At 41.6% G+C, this 19,649-nt stretch overlaps 1 protein-coding gene across 1 annotated transcript in view; it reads right to left on the bottom strand.

The window, feature by feature from the left end:
• Positions 1-19,580, bottom strand: part of C2CD3 (C2 domain containing 3 centriole elongation regulator) — a gene marked incomplete at its 5' end in the record, with an annotated part of 48,225 nt that extends 28,645 nt beyond the window's left edge. The window contains 17 exons of the mRNA XM_084294867.1: positions 824-1,004; positions 1,673-1,856; positions 2,425-2,668; positions 3,934-4,085; positions 4,994-5,455; positions 6,634-6,756; positions 7,781-7,899; positions 9,581-9,693; positions 10,155-10,370; positions 12,373-12,533; positions 12,922-13,066; positions 14,238-14,366; positions 15,443-15,575; positions 16,327-16,544; positions 16,973-17,172; positions 17,800-17,957; positions 19,226-19,580. Of these exons, the coding sequence (XP_084150993.1) occupies positions 824-1,004; positions 1,673-1,856; positions 2,425-2,668; positions 3,934-4,085; positions 4,994-5,455; positions 6,634-6,756; positions 7,781-7,899; positions 9,581-9,693; positions 10,155-10,370; positions 12,373-12,533; positions 12,922-13,066; positions 14,238-14,366; positions 15,443-15,575; positions 16,327-16,544; positions 16,973-17,172; positions 17,800-17,957; positions 19,226-19,580 (3,293 nt within the window). The remainder of the gene's footprint in view (positions 1-823; positions 1,005-1,672; positions 1,857-2,424; positions 2,669-3,933; positions 4,086-4,993; positions 5,456-6,633; positions 6,757-7,780; positions 7,900-9,580; positions 9,694-10,154; positions 10,371-12,372; positions 12,534-12,921; positions 13,067-14,237; positions 14,367-15,442; positions 15,576-16,326; positions 16,545-16,972; positions 17,173-17,799; positions 17,958-19,225) is intronic.
• Between the last annotated feature and the right edge of the window lie 69 nt (positions 19,581-19,649).

Here is a 19,649-nt window from a genome sequence, read left to right as displayed (position 1 = left end):
TTGGGATGCCAGGAACTAACAGTTTGTAACTTCAGCTGCTTTGGTCATTACCAACATCAATGTGAACACATCCAGCATACAATAATGAACCTGGGAATTTTTAATAGCTTGGCTCATTTCCTACAGAATGAACAGATGATAGTTATTTTAATTAGGCTTTTTTAAAGTTGCCCATCTTTATATTCTCTACTTGCTGATTCTAGTAATTAGCTTCAGTTGCCAAAGAAATGATGATTTGAACTTTGCTTAAATGAGACAATTTCCTCTTATCTGTATCATGAAATACTGTGCAAACAGGCACAAACATAGGCTAACACTCTTCAATGATCTAAGAAGAATATTAGAAATACAAAACAATAAAATATATAAACATTTTCGTGTGTATTCTCCTGAAGCCAGTGACTTGTATTAGGGAAAAAGACCAAAACAATGCAATCATATTGCCAGGGTGCTATTAAAACGTAGATGTGCCAAGTATTTCAACATTGTTTTTAGACTAACATGCTGGTAATAAAGTGGAAAAATAACAAAATATCTTACCCTGTGTTACCCTTTCCTTGTTACAGCTTTATTAGCTAGCACACTCTTGCTAATGAGCTTGTAAGAAGAAAAGGCTAATCAGCAGTTTTAGTGGAAAAGGGCTCAAATGTCTTAAACAATATTAAATGCAGATATTCATCACCAGATGCTGATGAGTTATCCAATTTTTCCCTTAACCTTGTGGTTATTTTCCAATAACCACAGCTAGAGATTTTTCAATACCAGACACGTCTCCATCTGTACTGCTGCGACATCTACAAAGAATATGTATGTTATTCTGTACCTGCACCAGACTTCAAACTGGATTCCTCCTCCAACTGCTCCAGGTGCCATAAATGCACTGACCAGGAGCCTCTGAACTGGGACATCGGCAGGAACCAACAAGGAATGGTGATGCTCATCATTAAAGACAGGATCGGGAATGCACAAAGCAGTCGCTGTGCGAAAAGGCTTTAACTTGATGCCTACGAGTCAAACAGAGTTGGTTAAACAGCCACTGCTGAATTCAAATCCAAGCAGAGAATCAGAAGACAATCACAGCCTAAGTTTCAAACACCTGAACTGGTTTTGGGGAAGTTAACACAGAATCAGAAGTGCTGGGAAGACCTGTGTAGGGACAGGAAAGCAGTGCTGGACCTGGAAGCAATGAGGCCACATTCATGCAGTGTCACATACGTGCTAAAAAGCCTGGCCAAAATCAGAGCAAATATATTAATGATTTAACAGAGCATATATTAATGATTTAAAGTACACAGTGCCCACGCAGTCCTTTTCTACAACTGCAGTTATTTAAATACTCCTTGCTGCTCCCAAGGATTTAAAACAGGTGTTTTTTTCTTGGCATATCCATAAAAATGAGTATCTCAGAAGGCTTGTGCATGTAAAGTCTTTGATGAATTTAACCGTAAACAGTCCTAGTGTTCCCTGCAAAGTTGTTCAAAACTGTACTGTGTGAATAGATTGAAAAGTAGGCACCTTTTTTGCTGGAAACTGCCATCTGCCTCAGCTGAAGCAAGCTTTTAATTTACTGACCTAACCCAAGTGCTAGAAGGTCAGTACCTGCACTCAGCTATCTCTAAGGAGGTATTTAACCAAAACTCTAAATAAGGAGGTGTCATAAAACAAAACTTACCATCCTCGTGCAGTTCGGTTCCCTGCAATGCACCAGAGCCAGGCTCTTGCACTGGGAAATGGTACTGCACGTAGCAGTCAGCCTCTCCCCAGACTGTGGACTGCAGGGGGGTGAGTCCTTTCACGCTCTCCACGTGAATCTCAAAGACGTGCTCCATCAGCTCTTCCCCTTCTCTCTCTAACAGCTAATAAAACAAATAAAATGCACACGGAAAGGAAAACTGTTTAGGAAAGAGCACACGAGGATTAGGAACATGAGATGCTAAGAAGCTCAGACATCTGCCATTTTTTCCCTAAAGCTCACAGAAATACTGAAAGCCTGATAGCATTTTTTCCTGCAGACACCAAAACCCACAGCACATAAAAAGCTTGAAAGTCTACGTGTATACAATGTAGTGGCAAAAGCTGTATGGTACAGAATTAGGCTGCGAAAATTAAAATTTTCTAGATTTTTTTACTGCATTTTTCATGTAAATAGAAGGGGTGGACGTGCAGGGCATTAAGAAGGGGAGTAATGTCCAAACTGGAGAGAAAGCAGATGAGAAAGGAGTACAAACAATGCAATTTTGCACAGAACATGATTATCCAAAACTAAGTTGGTTATCAAATCAAAAAGATTGGGGATCACTGGTCTATTGATGAACCCAAAGGTAAAATTCTTTTCACGTGTCCTTAGAAGTAATGTAAGTGATATAAAAAAAAAATAAAAAAGCAATATATATATAAAAAAAAGGGGAATTTAGTAAACAATACCATTGTGGGCTTTGGGGGAGGAGGGTCCAGAGAGTGGGCAGGGCGCTGGGTGATGGGAGGCACCATTCCTTCTTCGTTTTTTAGCCTTTGCAGTGCCACTATTTGATCCGCTGACCCCATCGCCAGAATGACCCGCAGGCTTCCACTTTTACTGCCCGTAAAGACATCTATCACGGGCATGTAGCTGTCCACAGCAACCACGGGATACTGAGCTTGCAGGAGCAGGTGGGAAATCTTTGGATCCCTAGAACAGATTAAAACAAACAAACAACAAAGCGTGAGAGTGAGCCATCTGTATTTGAACACAATCACACAACTCATTTTAGATGGAACATTCAATGTCATTAGAAACCAATCTATTTCTCTCCCCCAAAAATTCAGCTCCATCACGTTACAGCCTTCATAAAGCCCAGCCCCACATTGTGCTGACTGGAAAAGGCTGTTTGCAGCACTAATTAATTTACTGTAGCCACATATGATTTTTAGGAGGTAGTTATATGTTTTTGGGGATGGACTTGGGCAGGAAGACAAGCAGGGATGGGGACAATCTCCTGCAGAAATGCAAAAACCTTTAGTAACACACTGAAGATAGACCCAAGCAAAATATATGCATGAACTATATTTAAATTCCTTCTTTGGGCAGCCTGGTCTGGTGGGAAATGTCCCTGCCCATGCAGGGAGTTGGAATTAGATGGGCTTTAAGGCCCCTTCCAACCCAAACCCTTCTATGACTCTATGAAACAAAACAAAAACAAACAAAAAAAAACACATAAAAAAACCCCAGCCACTAACAAATGGGACACTAACAATTAATAAAGTGGTGGCAAGCCAGCTCCAGCACCAGCTGATTTCCACCTATGACTACTTTGAACAAAATAAAAGGAACTGATCCCTTCTATTAGAAAGAGTCTTTTCTGTCCAGTATTGCTATTAATTTAAATTACTTTAAGTGGGTACTTTATTTGACTGAACAAGAAGCCAAAACACTGAAGCAAAAAGAATGAAGAGCTCTGGAGAGACCCACTGGATAAAATAACAATTAACACGTGCAGTAGACAGGTTTTTGACACCACAAGCACGATCCCGTGCCATGCAAACTGGCAGCATCCCTAACAATTGGATCCATGCGGAGTAGAACCAAGAACAAAATCGCTCCATCAGTCACAGCCTTGGAAAATCACCAGTGGCATCACTATTCCTGGGCAGTCACTGTGATCTCTTGCAGTTTTACTCTTTCACAGATCCACAAGTTAACCTGGATCCCAGCCTGGTGCAGCGCAGGGTCTATTTCTCACTGTCTGCTTCTATTTCTGTACCAGGACACTATAATTTATGCAGACACTGATCAGTGTAGAAGTGTCAGAGGGAGCTCGAGCGTGACAAAAACGCCTTTTGCTATAAATCATGATTAAGAACCCTCCCACAACACCTCAGATGCCATCCTGCTCTTCTTTCCCTGAAAGTTAGAATTTCTTCCGCCCCACTGAAACGTGGAACAAAGCTGTTTACTTGAATGAGATGTAGAACTGATGAAGAGGCAGTTTCACTAATCCCAGCAGCCTGTCACTGCCAGGGCTTCCCATCTTGTTCCATGCTTCGATAATCATGACGTTGTTCTTCAGCCGTTCCAAATGCTTGGAAGTCAATGAAAAAGGCATCACCTGGAAGAGTTTAATTTAGAATTAAGACACAGAACACACTGGAAGTTACTTGTTTTGTGCAGAGAGTTCTGGTAGCACTGTATTATTCCACAGCATACAGAACTGTGTTCTTCAGAAATGGAAATTAAAAATTAAATTGCCCAGTAAGTGTCAGAAAACTGGTAGGCTTGGAAAAGAGCAAGCCAGGAAAATAAAGGCAATTTATACAAATTTTAACTACCTTAAAAACAATTGCTTTTAGCTTTAACGCCTACTTACTAAACCACAGCTAAATCATTTCACACAACTATTTCAGACAGCTCGTGCTGTTTGTACATTTCACGTTTTCAGTTGAAGAGTGAGAAGTCTCACAAATCCCTAGGCATTGCTAAAAACAAAGCAAATGCATTTGAGCATCCTGACTTTTCCAAGGAAATATGTCCAGGAAAATATCACAGACTCGAATTATTAAATATCTGAAATTCTGCTGTTTGCTGTGGGAAGGCTCTGGCCCATGTTAGGATAGAAACTCCCACTTCTGTGCTGATAAATCTGTTATGAAGAAGGAGAACACAAAGCAACGGAACAAAATAATAATAATAAAAAAAATCTACATCTACATATTAGGATGCCATCCTCAATGCTTTCTTTTCAAGACAGAGAAAGGAGACATCAAATTTTGTGCCCAGTTTTAACCTAAACTTTTCCAACTGTTTCTCTTTTGTATTTCGAGTCTCATTTATTATTTGGGTGATTCAAGGAGCTGCATTTCAAACTGTGCAAAGCAGCCAAAACAATGCTGAAAGTACTTTTAGTGTGTTGGACAGAGCCAAGCAGAGGTTCCTACATACAGAAAACCATCTTTGAAACAGGTGTCGGGGTGGAATAGCACTTTTAAATCAGTTTAACGTGGAAGAAAGGTGACTTGCCTGAGAAAAATTAAAGGCGGGTTGTGTCGTGCCCCATATGACAGCAGATCTTGTCGCCTCCTCTGTGCTGAGCAGCTTGCAGTTTAAATACACGTTGCAAGAAGAGTGGAGCCCGTACTGCTCAGCAATAAAATCCTTCCCATCGGGCACCATCAGCAGCACGTGCAGCAATAACCCGTAATCTTCAGATGCAGGTGTTTGTGCCATCAGATTACGGGCCCCAGAGGCCGATACAGCCTGTGGTGGCCACCGAACGTTCGTGCTGGCTGCTCCTGTCTTCTGCAGGTCCTCACGGCTGCTGAATTTCACACAGCTTTCTGCATTTACACCATTTCTGTTGGGCTCCCGGAATTCCAGCCGGGGACTTCTTACGGCATGAGCTGGGACTTGCTGCGCAGCCGCTGCTGACCTGGCAGTGGTGCTGGTGAAGTCTTTGTTGTCAGCAGCGAGCTCTAAGGATACCTGTATGGAACAAGGCAGAGCGAGCTGATCAGATGTGCCAAGACAAGAGACTGCAACGTGAACTCAGAAAAAAGCATTGTGTGGTTTGTTCCAGAACTGTGTTAGATCATCACCCAGAGTGCTTACCTTTAGATGCAGCTGGCTACAAGCTACAGCTCTGAGTGCAAAATAAACTGTTAAATAACTGCAAAATAAGCTGATAAATAACCAGTTTTATCAGATAAAGCAGTAACCCAAGTACAAAAATATACAAGTGCAGATGAATAAAGGAAAAAAGTAAAACCAGTCACGAATGTGGCTGAAAAGTGCGCTGAACATTTAATTAGCCAAGGTGAAAAGTTCTGTGACAAAACATCATAATTATCATTATCTTCACCTTGTTACAGCAATTACTGCTCAAGGAAAATTATGAAAAAGAAGTGTTTCTCTATCAAAGTTCTTTCACTGTTCTTTCACCTTTGCATTCCTTGCTGATTTCAGCTGGCCCTAAATTCTTGCCCTTCTCTGGGCTCCTATTTTTTCCTCACATGACAAGACAGGAAGAACAACAAATTGAACTCAGAAGATAAGGCAGCATGATAAAGAAAGGACTCAAGCCATAAAATACCCAGTTAAGGGAAATAAAATAACCAGACTCAAGAATTAAGAATTCTAAAAATGCCTAAGAATTAGGAGGAATGAGGCAAGAGATTGGGGGAAAAGATCCCAAACAGTATCTATTGCTAAAGGGTATTAAAGGCACATCCAAAGAAGAGGCATTCAAGACCATCTGTCAGAAACAGCCGAAGAAGTTTGATGTGGACTCATTAGCTGAGTCCAGCTGCAGTGTCCCTGTTCTCATTTTGCCAAAGCTCCCAGACCTGGAGCCACTCAAAGTCTGCCAGCAGATTGGTTTCTGTACCCAAACCCTAGCTTATTGACTCTTGTTTCACCCTGCAGCCAGAGGAACTTCACACACCAAAATCCTTAGACTTGGAGAACGTGCTAAATATTTTTCCAAAAACCCCATGGAAAAAGGAAGTTTCATGTGATCTTGTATTGGCCTTACAGACTTCCATATCTGAGACCTGGCAAATTAACAGAAAAGAAAGAGGGAGAGAAAAAAGAAGAGAGAACATCTGGCCAAATTCATTAACAATGGGTGGTTTAATTCAAACTGTGTGTAGTAAAACCCATACCTTTAGTGGTCCAACTTGTATCTGATCTCCCTCTTTTTCCACAGGTATCTCGTCGCTGACAGTGAGCAACTCCGACTGAATAACCTTGCACAGCTGAAGCACTGCTGAGCCAATGGCCACTGGCTGAGGGTAGAAAAAGAAATTATTTTGTAAGCTTTCTGTCAGGGCTAAACAATTTAGAGTATACTGTGAAGCAAAAGACTTCTGAAAGAGCTGGAAAGCCATGGTCAGCCACTCATCCTCCCCACCTTTATTAGTGGTACCTACAGGGATTTGTAGGAAAGTTTCCCTTAGTTCCAATTTCAAGTGTCACTAGGAAAACTGTAAGGAAAATTCTTGCAGTACCTACTGTAAACAATTCTAGATTAATACAAAAATTAACATTCCAAATCCTCACTGCTCAGCAAGATTTCCATACTTAAAGACAAAATTTATTAATTCATTTTAAGAAAAGCTCCTTTTAGAACAGATGGGCAGATATCTTTGATGAACAGATATCTTTGGCGGTGATGAAAACAAAACCTAGGCTGAGTTAACACTACTAACTGACTTTTAACACATGCAGATGATTATGCAAATATGGTTACTTGCATCTATTTGCCCAAAATAAAGATTTTTTTTTTCCTAGAGGCGCAAGTTATGCCAGTTTCTCACAACTCACATTATTCCCCTTACCCTGATCACAGCAACAATACCAAGTGCACCCACGTTCACTCAGTGTGTGTACCTAAACTACCTGTGCTCTCATTAAAGACTCAGGTTTGTAATTGATCCAATATGCTTAAAACTGAGCTCTTGCTGTGTAAAGATAAGGGAAAGGCTTTTTTTTTGTTGCTTGTCTTGAACTCAGCAAATCATTTAGCTGGGTGACAAGATTCAAGAGCAATTAGTTCAACTTACAGAATCTGCACAGTGTCATTTCCCTACATAACACCTACAAGGGTTGGTTAAGAAGCTGCTCAGTCAAGCCACGTTGCTTTTGTGTGTTTTGCCTCTGATGGCTGAGATGTCAGCAATCAAAAAGAAGCATTGCTTAAGACTTGAAGCTACTACACAGTGTACATAAGTATCTGGAGGAAACTGAAACACCAAGACTGTATTTTTTTGCTTTTCAGGACACAAAGTATAAGTAATTTTTAATGAGTACCTTTTTCTGGGTGCTTTTTCTCATGTAGATTTTAAAGGCAAGGTCAGAGCTCCACCAGTGCTCTATCATCATTCCACCGAAACGAACAGGGAACACAAACCGCTGCTGAAATTTCACCACTGCAAGGAAGACAGAGACTTGTGAGCTCTTAGCTGGATCAATACCTGTCTTTTGAAGTGAATCAGAAACAGAGAAATCTTCAGTCTCTGCAGAGAATATGCAGGGTGAATAGAGACACAGGAAGTTCAGGAGGCAGGAGAGGAAAAGTGATGGCTTTTCCAGCAATGATGGACAAATACCCAGAGAGCATTTGCACAACTGCCAAAATAAGAGATTAGGAAGGGCTGGAAGCTGAAATGGGAAGAGCTGTTGCTAGAACCCTCAACAAGAACCTCTCAACATTTGAACCTATTAAATTATGCTGCGAGTCAGTGGGTAATTAACTTTTTTCCTCTCTCAAAGGAGCAACAAATATTCAAAATTAATTGAATACTAATAGACTTCCTTGTGGAGATAATCACTCCTCCGATATACACATGATCATCTAATTATGCATTACTTAGTAGCATCAAGCCCAAATTAAACTGTTCTTTATTTTCTAAGGCCAGGAAATAGCAGGAAGGCAGTTTTGGCTCACTTTGAATAAAGACAGAGTCAAAAGCAGAGATGCAAGAATAATCACAGGTTCTGGAGAAAAATATTATCTGCAAGAAAAGACTGAACGGATTGGTGCTTAGTCTGGAAAAGAGAAGTACAATAACAGTGATCAAGTAGTATGCTTTCCTTGTTCACAGTGAATAAAATAAGTATTCTTATGATGACAAAAATTCAGGTTAGATATAAGGAAAGCTTCCTGACAGGAAGGGCAGCGCTTTTGTAGCTTGCCCGGGGAGGCTAAGGAATCACTCTCATTCAGGATCTTGAACAAATGAGATAAGCAGCTCTCAGGAAAGATGAGGAGACTTTGGATTGCCTAGATGGCTTCTTCAAATTATTTCTGGCCTCATCAATTTTTCTAAGTTCCAAAGAGCTGGAATCTACCTACACAAGACAAAGTGCAGGAGCCTGTATTAGCCCTGTGCTACAAACAGCCAAGGTTCAGAAGTTTTGTCTGTACACAGGTGGAGAACTCAGAATTAGTTCAATAGAGAAAGATGCGAAGCCAGTGAATGACCATATTGGGAAGGCATTTGAAAGTCACCCTGGAATTCCAGTTTCTGGGAAGACTGGGCAAAGAATGATGCTAATGCATCATTTTCTGCTCATCAAGGACAGAAACGTAACCGAAAACATTCTCAGGGATACAAGGAGGGGTAACTCAGTAAAGAGATGAACATCTACTGATTGGAGCGTAGGACTCGTTAGGGGCTTTTGGATCCAGGAGACTCTGAGCTCTTGCATGTTACGTGACATATTTCAGTACCTGGAGAAACTGGGTATTTATTTGAGATAAAAATTTATTTAATTAATTTATTTGAGATTTTATCACCTTCAGTACTATTGCAGAAAGGATATTGGGTTTATGTTGACATGAAGGAATGGACATACTGACCTGCTATTTTGGTCCCTAGGAAAAAAAAATGTGATTAGTTCTTGAAAGAAAACCAAAAATCACTTAGTTTCTTCTTCCCAGAGAGGAGCATTCCACTACCTGCAGTGCACAAACTCTGTTTGTGGAAGTGCCACCAATCATAATACAAAACAGAATATTTTTCATGCAGCAAAGAAAACGCTACTAATTTCTAACTGATGTCACAAGCAACAAGACTAAATACAAGAGGGGAAAAAGAATGGGCTTACCACCGTCTGTGATTTTACTTGAAGCTATTCGAACTACTTCTGTGGTCACAGAGACCTGTCCTTTTTCGTTCTTGGAGGCTCCCACAGGAAAGTGGTACTCAACGAAGAAGGTACTGCGAGTAAAAAAGTGAATGGGTGATCACACTCCATCTCAAGTCTATTGCACATAATGAATCTAAACATAGCAGACAAACTTTGTATTCACAATTTATTAAGTCACTCTATTATCTTAGAATTAAACTATTTTATTCTTTCAATAGGTTACGTGCAAGTCTGGTTCTCCTCTAAAAAATGCCTTTTGTTTTCAGTGTACAGCCACGTACAAAGCACATTTGTATTTGTACTTTTCCAAAATACTAGAAATAATACAGCCTGAAGTGAGACTGCATCAGGGCAAATTATTCCCACCTCTACTTTTTAGAAATCTGTAGCATACAGTTTGCCGAGACGACCAGAGAAATGGGAGGACGTCAGAAGCCTGAAGAGCTTAGGTAAAACTGGAGACAAAACAGACCTCAGGAACATCTACCTCCAAGGCACAGGTAAGAAGCTGGTAATAAACAATCCCCCTTACCACTTATTAACTGATGCAGGCCTTGGAGGCTTCCCCATCAAACCTTTCTTTCTTGGGGTAATCTGGGTGCTCTCGGGAGGGATTCTCAAGCTTTCAATGATGACTCTGGCCAGGTGTATTCTCCCCAGCAAAGCCAACTTGTCTACGCTCAAGGAAGCGACATGAATTTCTTCTGTGTGAACATCCAGAGGAGCGAGTTGTCTAGTAGGAGAGCAGCTGCAGAGACAAAACTGAGAATCAGGTCTACACAAACATTCTTAACATGACTGTGTGAAGGGAAAATTGTAGCCTGGCAGGATGTTATTTAAAAATTGCTCTTGGATCATTAAAAAACACATTTTAATGTACCTTTTACAACAAATTTGGTGGTCTCTGTAACAGAAATCATACCATATGCAGCATCAATAATAAATATAAATAAAATAGTAGTATATATACTACTAGTAGCAGTATAAATAAATAAATAAAAAAAGCACGTTCCATGCTGTTGGAGTTTTGACAGATGCTTATTGCAGGTGAACTCTTCAAAAAGAAAAGCTTTTTTCATGTCCTACACAAGAGCTGAAGAAACAGCTTGGATCCATCACTGCTGCGGAGGAACAGCAGCAGGAATTTTGTCATAATTTATAATCTCACTTACAATGTATTTCTAAGGCTTGACTTGGAAATGGTTTTGTACTGATGCCTCTGGAGATATGAATGTTACTTGAATATAAAAACAGCAGCATTTGTAAGAAGTTTTAGAAATAATTGTCTGGAGCTGTATTAGGACAAAAAAAAAAAATCCAAACCTTAATACTTACTGGTGTTGTACTAGTAAATCTTGATAACCAGATTTTTGAAGGACACAGTTACAAGCACATAAAACAGAGAAACTTCTAATTCACTGTTGTTTACTGTAATTCTCCTGTCTGTTTGCTAGAATCCAGAATCTTTTGTACATATGCACGCAAACTAGCAAACAAAGAAGCATAATGCTACTGGTTCTTTTTGTAAATTACATAAAATAACCAGACGCTTTTTTACTTATTTAAACAAAACATGTGACAATATGCAATCTGCGTAAACTTTTAAAATATATTCAACATTAAAGAAATTTCATTTCAAATCTCATAAGAGTTAGCTTTCTTTGAAAAAGCTTGATCATAACTAGAAAAAAAATTGTTTGCTGTGAGGGTGGTGGTCAAATACCAAAAGTGGTTGCCCAGAGAGGTTGTGGAGCCTCCACCTGCAGAGATGTTCAAAGCCTGACCAGAAATGGTCCTGGACAACCTCTCTAGTTGACCCTGCCTGAGCAGGAGGTTGAGCTGGATGATCTCAAAAAGTACATTCCAATCTTAACAACAGTGTGATTCTGTGATTAATAGAAGGGCTTTCAGGCTTTTGGTTTGCATTTAAGTTACATGACATTTGCTCCTTTGTGGCATGTGCAGTTTCGTAATTACTTGATATGCCAAAAGTGTATCTGACTACAAACAAAACCAAAAATGAACTTTGTTCCTCACCCAAGTTAGGGGAAAGTCAAAGCACAAGAGAAAAAGAGTAATTTTGATCCCAGAATATTCTGCAGTTTTATTGGTGCTGTGTTAGGGAACAAAAAAATATATTTAGCTAAGGTCAGAATGGAAGAAATTTATTACAACTGATATAGAAGAGAACACAGAGCAGCAGTGAAACATGCTCTGCTGCTGTGATCTCTGTTCCTGTGAAGTGGATTCATGTTTTACACACTTAGAAATGCTACACAAAGACAGATCACAGGATGTGAGCTGTTCATATCTGGTACATACACAAGGCCACAGGACTGTACACAGCTGGTCTGGAGTCTGCTTTCTCCAGCACAAGGACTAATTTATGGTGAAGGTTACAAAGTGATTACTGTTCCAAAAGACAGGGTGAGAGCTCAAAAGACTCGCTCAGACCTTAGCATTTCTATTTTAACAGTTCAAAATATTATTAGGCTCATTGCATTTTTGTCAAACTCGCAATTTTCACTAATTACACCTCTTTAAAACAGTTTCTGTAACCACACAGCTACCCCTGGATTCTATCATTCCCAGAAATGCTAAGAAAATTCCCCACCAAAATGGTTATTCAGTAAATTGTGTGATAATGACAGAGCATGGTAACACAGTTATAGCATTAGCATAGCATAACATCCTTGCCAACAGCAGCTTACAATAAGCAAGATGCTGCTAAAGGAGTCACAACTATTTACCTGGGCTTAATTTCTGTCACTTTCTGATCCTGATCAAAGGCACTAGAATCCTTCTGGGGATTCGCAGAATCAGTTTTCTTCACAGTTTTTGTCTTGCCTGTTTCTTTGGGAGGGTTAACGTCTTCATCACTGAGGAAATCACTTAAACTGGAGTCTGATTTCTGAAATGGAAATAATGCACGCAAAATAAGAAGTCAGCTATTGTCAAAAAGGGATACAAAAAGAAAAAAACAACCCACAGCTTATGGATTGCATAATTTGAAACAAATAATATTGTAACTTTTTTTTTCACAGACGTATAAAAAACAAGGTTTTGTGGACAGCCTAAGTCCTCACGATTTCCAAATTCAACACCTGACGTTTTAGTCTTTATAGTATTAATATTATTAATATTACTAATTTTAAGCAACATTCTTACAAGTTTCTGTACGATACTTTATTAAACTTTACTACTACTGATTTTTTTTAATTTATTTGTGATACAGGCTCCTGATTTTCTTTCCCCTTAGGGACTGCATCTTAAGCACCTTCCTTTTGCTTTGCACTTACAGGAGCCGTGTAAAAAAGACTCTCTAGCAGACTCTGGTCGTAGTGGGGGTCATTGAGCTCGCTGTCATACACCTCGCTCCCAATGGACAGAGAATCCCAAAGGGAACCTGTCTGATCCCAGAAATGCACAGGAGATAAGTCAGCACTGTGGACACAAGAGAAAAAAAAAACAAACATAGCTTAGCATTGCAACTTCTGCAGTCCATTTCATGCAAATTCTGGCAATACTGGCTATTTTATACAGGATCTGTGCTACACTGCCTCTGGAAACAGCCAAACTATGATTGCGCAGCACTGTGCCCAGCTAACAGTCCTTGCAATACCACCTCTGGACCTATCTGAAATAAAAAACATGTGAATACATGCACATAGAACCACAGAACGGTTGAAGTTGGAAGGGACCTCTGGAGATCATCTAGTCCAACCCGCTGCTCAAAGCTAGAGCATGGAAATTGGGAAACTGTCCAGTTGGGTTTTGAATATCTGCTAACTTGGAGACTCCACAGCCCCTTTGGGCAACCTGTTCCAGTGCTTGATGACCCTCATTGTGAAAGGTATCTGAAAACAGCTACCTATAATACTAATTCACAAGCTCTGTACACCTTTTGGGTCTCTTTAAGTTCTCAGTAATTCTTAAGAATAATCAAAAATAAACACAAACTGTGTTTCAGTACATAAATAAAACTATCTTTAAAGCATGGTTAGAGCAAATTGAGTTTTGTTTGGTTTCTAGTTTTTGGTTTCTAAGTGTTTTCTATCTGTGCTATAAGTTCAAAACCATTTTATGACCTGCAAACTCTTCACTGTTACCCAGCAATCACAGAGAAAAAATAAGTGCAGGGAACAGGACATAGGAACTGAAATTCTGAACCACATCTGACACAGAAGTCATATGCCTCCTACCCCTGATTGGAATAGAGACAATGGAAGCATTGGTTGTACTCTTGCTACTCTTCACAAAATAAGAGAGAAAGGTCAACTTAATACTTGGAGAAAGATTAAAAATAACTAATAGTCCTCTCTATTTTTAATTTACAGACTAAGTTTTTCACAGAAACACTGTATTTACTTCCATTTCAATATTTTAGGACACAACAGTTACAACTTTTAAGTAACTTAAATTTTATCAAAGATTGTGATTAATCTTCCTGTCTTCTTTAGAGCAAGGGACTTTGAGCCACCCAGGTTGTCATATATTAAAGCTGAGTGCAAGCTGATAAAGAAATGTGGAGAATATGAAGGTCAAAAGGCATTTTTCAGTGTAAAGTGGACAAAAAAGGGCAATTCTACAGTAATCTTCAGTGCATTACACTCACTTGCCCAGCAGTAACTGTATTGCTCTCTCCTCAGAGTTGAGGTCCAATTGCTGACTTGTGATGTCAGATGTGAAGGGATGGGGATCTTCAGGAGCAGGCACAAAACCCGAGTTCAAGATGTTTGGGCTCCTGGTTAACAAGCACAGAGAGCAGTAAAAGGAAAAATAAAGGTATTAAATCTTTCTGGCACACTCAGGATATCAGTCACAAACAGGGCAAAGAGCAAAGGTTTTTCCAATTCAATTTTCCTTCTCCAATTTGTAGCTTAACCTCCAGGTACACAAAAACTTCCTACAACCCTGCAGTCTGCTGCCAGTCACGTTTCTCATTCAAAAATCTTACACTTTGCAATGTGTCAAGATGGCCCAATCCTGCAGTTTAAACACAGTTGCTGCAAGGAAGAAGAGAGAGGGCTTGAGAAAGTCAAGATGTTTATAAGTGACACTCTGTGAATTTTTCCTGTAGAGTCCAACAAATCATCTTTTTTTTTAATGAATAGTTTGAGCAAAAACACCAGGACTTCTTTTCTTACAGACTGAGCTCTTCAGTGCATGGCGAATGTTAACTTGTGTAATTGTCCTGATTAATTCATCGCACAGGAAGCACGTATGCACATCTACACTTCAAAAGATGAGCCACCGATAATTTTTATATATAAATAAATATATAAATATATTTATATAAATATTCTATATTTATATATTCTATAAATATTCTATATTTATATAAATATTGTATATAAATAAATGATGACTGCTAACTCTGAGAACACAGGTATAGATGCAAATTTTCATGGGTGTTTTGGCACCAATAGAAGCAAATTAGAATATACAAAAGCACTCACTTTGTGTCACTAATTACTTAAAATTCTTTGAAAACCTGTTCTCTGTGAGCAAGTAACATTTAATTTGCTATGTTCTTTATCATACTCCTACTCTTTACCAACGTTTGATATTTCATTATGAAATAATTCTGTACTATATATAAAAACAGTGCAAAACAGAATTATTTAAATCAAGGCTTACTACACAATGATTAAAATCAGTTTACAAAATGGAAACTTTTCCTGATGAAGACATTAATTTCCCATTTGACTGAGAATGCTAAAATACATCACGTGAATCTCAGTTTTTCAAGTTTTCCTGCTAAGGCCTCAAAAATTAACGTTTTGGAGCTAAATCTCACTTCCCCCTTCCCAAGCTTACTTTGCTGCTGCTTTGAAACCATCCGTCTCCACAAAAGGAGGCACTTCACTCAGTTCAATCTCCATGTCCGGGCTGGACTTCATTGCAGAAACAACCATGGCATCGCGGAGTTTATTGCCTTGATCCAGAAGAGCTGAGAAATAAGTGGAAGGATGAAACCTCAGCATTCAAATGCAGTTTAAAAGCTGTGTGTAAACACAGTAAACATGCTGGATACAGTCACAAACCTTCTATTTTATACTACTATACAGAGATCTTGACATAATAGAGGTTCAGTGCATGCCATACACCATAAAGCACAGCTGGGAGTGACAGCAATCCTCTGGCAGTCTCCCACTCACAGCTGTACAAATAACTCATCTGCACACACAAGGCTGGCATTAGAAGGGTGTTAATTAAGAAACAGTAGCAAGATTAATTTATGGAAAAGTAGCCTGTCACCTTAGGATGCCTCATCAGCAGTGTAATTTAAAGTCTTCTCAATAAATAGATAAAATATAAAAACTCCAAAGACCAAAGACTATGCATATGGAAACTTGCTCATTTGAATCCAGTCCATGATTGAAAAGGGATGCTAATTAATTAGCAGGCGATGGAAAAGAAACCATTTTCCATCAGAAAATGGCAGAGAAACCCTCCCAATCCCTGTTTGAGCAGGAGTGGCACCTTTGATGGCCATCTCAGAAGATATGGCAATGACTAAACAGGCTGCGAAGCTGAACCTCCTTTTCCTTTATCCCTCCAGGTCAGGGCTCAGGCACGTTAAAATATTATTTTTTTTAAGTAAACATTTTTTTTGTTACCCTTTTCTGTTTGAGGTAATACAGCAAGAGCATGCAAGAGTCACTTTTCCTTACATCTCTCTCTGCCAGCTGCATACAAACCTGAGAGCAGGTCCTTTGTAGCTGGGTTATGCAAAGAGAACACCCGTGTGTTTGCTCTGGGAGGCGCATCGGGATCAGTGCTGGTGGGAAACGACACTTGCTGCTTTAAAGGATTCGCTTTTAAATGTTCATCTGGTAAAATCAGACGGTGGTGGGAAGCAGGAGAGATGTCTTTTATGTTTTCAGAGTTCTCTTGAAAGAATAAATGGTCCTTTCCTCTATTGAAAAAGAAAACAGTATTTGATCCATTTGAAGTGGAGCAGTGAAAGGATTCAAACCTCTTCAAATTCTCCCCAGCGCTGCAGCTGCTTCCCTTTTGTACCCACTCCAACAAGAAATGTGCCATCTCATTTTACTGACTCCTCATTTCCCACTCATCCCATCAGCCAGACTGACTCAAGCTGTAAATAAAGGACTCGTGGCACCTCAACTAGCATAGATGGAACTAAGTCATTGCAGGATGCAATTTCATACCAGATGAGAAACTGTCCCTGTAGGCTCTTAAAAGCTGAACGTTCTGGAGTTCATAAAAGGCGTGTTCAAAGAAAATCAACTCTTCCATAATCCACAAGTGTATTCTCACTGATTTAAGAAAAGTGTGAAGTGCAAAGCGAGGCAGAATTTTGTTATGGCAAAGAAAAAATACCTGGGAGTTGTGGCTCTGCTACTGTCAGCAGGCTCCTGGCCAGCAGCAGGGATCCGTGTGTGCTTAGGTTGTGGTGACGGAGCAAGAAACTGGGGCTTGCTGCTTCCCTGAGCAGGAGTGGTACCCAACCTTCCATCTGGGGCTGGGACAGAGCTGCCGGTGTCACAGGTTTCTGACAGAGGTTCGAGAACCAGTGAAACCTGAAAAATAGAATGTGAAAATAGCATTTCGTCTATTTCTTAACTAAGTGCAGCACATACTCTGTTGAATTTCACTATTCATGATAGGGAAAGCTCTCACTTTTTCACACAAAGCGATATTTCTATCATTCAGCTGGGTAACATCTTGAAACCCGGACATATCTACAGCTATTTATTTCACATTCCACGTTTCCAAACCACGGGCAACTGTCTTTCAGCGTAAATTAGCCAGAGCCAGGGCTGCAGACCAGAAGTGCACTTTCTTTTCTCCAGATTTCCAAATATTTTACAAATATCAGCCCTGTGAGGCTCTAGAGAAACATCAGAACTATCTAGAGAAACTATCCAGAACTATTTACTTTTAAATCCACTGTTAAAAACTCACCCTTGCTGTAGGGTCCAAACATTTTCTTACTGAAACTGAACTACCAATGCCACACATCCTTCTAATGGAAACGGTGTCAACATCATTAATACTCATTTTTTTTATTTCCTACCTTAATCTGTAAATGTTTTAGGGCAGGGGGCAGGTCTGTAGGGTGTATACAGAGCACAACCAGGTCCTGACACCTGATTATTCTGCATTATAGCATTATATAGGACAACAAAAATGGGAGCAAAGACTACCTGCAGCTCTCCCAGTTTCTCAGATGTCGGTGAAAGTATGGTGAAAAAGCCGCCGATCGGGTGGCTGGGAGAGAGCTGGGGCAGTTCGGTGATCTGCACTCTGCCAAGCGGAAGGTGGTCGGGTTTGGTCATCACCTCGAGGCCAAGCACGCCCATATCTGCAAAAATCAGGAGGAGTTTCACTTCAGTGACACGGCAAGGCCACGATTAAACGCGACTGAAAGCTGTCGGGTAAAATGAACGAGATTCTGGAGGTTAACATAAAGCTCTAGAAGATTGGGAAATTGGATCACAGAATCAGTCAGATTGGAAAAGATCACTGAGATAATCCAGCCCAACCTTTATCTAGTCCTAAAGTCAACCACTAAATCATGTCGCCAAGCTCTATATCTAAACGTCTCTTGAAGACCTGCAGGGATGGTGACTCACCCACTTCCCTGGACACCCTGTTTCAAGCCCTCACAACCCTTCTAGTAAAGAAATTTCTCCCAAAATCCAACCCAAACCTCCCCTGGCACAACTTGAGGCCATTTCCCCTTGTCTTATCACTCAGTGCTTGGGAGAAGAACCCGATCCTCTCTCACTACAACCAACCAAGGCAATCATAGAGCACAACATGGTCTCCCTTGAGCCTCCTTCTCTCCAGGCCAAACAACCCCAGCTCCCTCGGCTGCTCCTCAAAAAGCCTTGTTCCTTAGATCCTTCAGCAGCTCCGTTCTCTGGGCACGAAGTTCTTTGGGCATCAGGCAGCAGGTAAAGCACTGCCCTGGTAACAGCACAAGCTCATCTGAATGTCTTTGTACTCTTCACACTCTTAGAAATTAAAATGCATAATTAACGTGGGAAATATGCTACTAACAGCCGCCTGACCTCGCAATGACAGGCGGCGGCAGTGTTTTGGAGACCCGCCCAAACCTCAACCGCCAGCAGGATGGCTGCCAGCCCCCAGGGCGACAACAAAACCTTCCTGATCCAGAATCCCAGAGCCATTAGGATTGGAAAAGCCCTCCAAAATCATCAGGTCCAACCACCGATGTCACCACCAAGCCCTGTCCCCAAGCACCACGTCCAGCCTCTCCTTGAACACCCCCAGGGACGGGGACTCCCCCACCTCCCTGGGCAACCCGTCCCAAGGCCTGACCGCTCTTGCTGAGAAGAAATGTCTCCTCATTGCCAACCTGAGCCTCCCCTGGCACAACTCGAGGCCGTTCCCTCTGCTCCTGGCCCTGCTTCCCTGTGAGCAGAGGCCGCCCCCCAGCTCCCCACCCCTTCCTTTCAGGCAGTTGCAGAGAGCAATAAGCTCTGCCCTGAGCCTCCTCTTCTCCAGCCCAAACCCCCCCAGGTCCCTCAGCAGCCCCTCACAGGACTCGTGCCCCAAACCCCTCACACCCCTTCCCCGGACACCCTCCAGGACCTCCATGCTCACCCGTCAGATAGGCAGCGAGCTGCCGGGGCCCACAGCGGACAGCAAAGCGGCTGCTGGCCGCCCCCTGCCCCCCGGGCCCCCCGACCTTCAGGACGGTGCCTCCCGAGGTCTCCCCCCACCACCTGAGGCGGACGAGGGCCGCGCCAGGGGGCGCGGGGCCTGCCCACAGCAGCGGGCCCAGCGTACAGCGGAGGAAGCAGCGCGTCGGGCCCCGCACCAGCGGCGGCAGGCTGGTGGAAGCGGCCACCTCACCGGGGCGACCCTCGGAGCCCCCCCGGGCCCCAGCGGCCGCCCCCCGCCGCCTCCGGGATCCCCCCGGGGCCAGGCCCGAGGCCTGCGGCCTCCGCGGCCCCATGGAGCCGCTGCCTAGCAACGGCGGCTTCCGGGACTACATCTCCCGTCGCGCCCCGCGCTCCCGTTGCCC

This window comes from Netta rufina (genome assembly GCF_964035555.1).
Source record: "Netta rufina genome assembly, chromosome: 1".
Classification (NCBI taxonomy): Eukaryota; Metazoa; Chordata; class Aves; order Anseriformes; family Anatidae; genus Netta; species Netta rufina.
The sequence above is the reverse complement of the archived record's forward strand: the minus strand, read 5'-3'. Positions and strand labels throughout refer to the sequence as shown.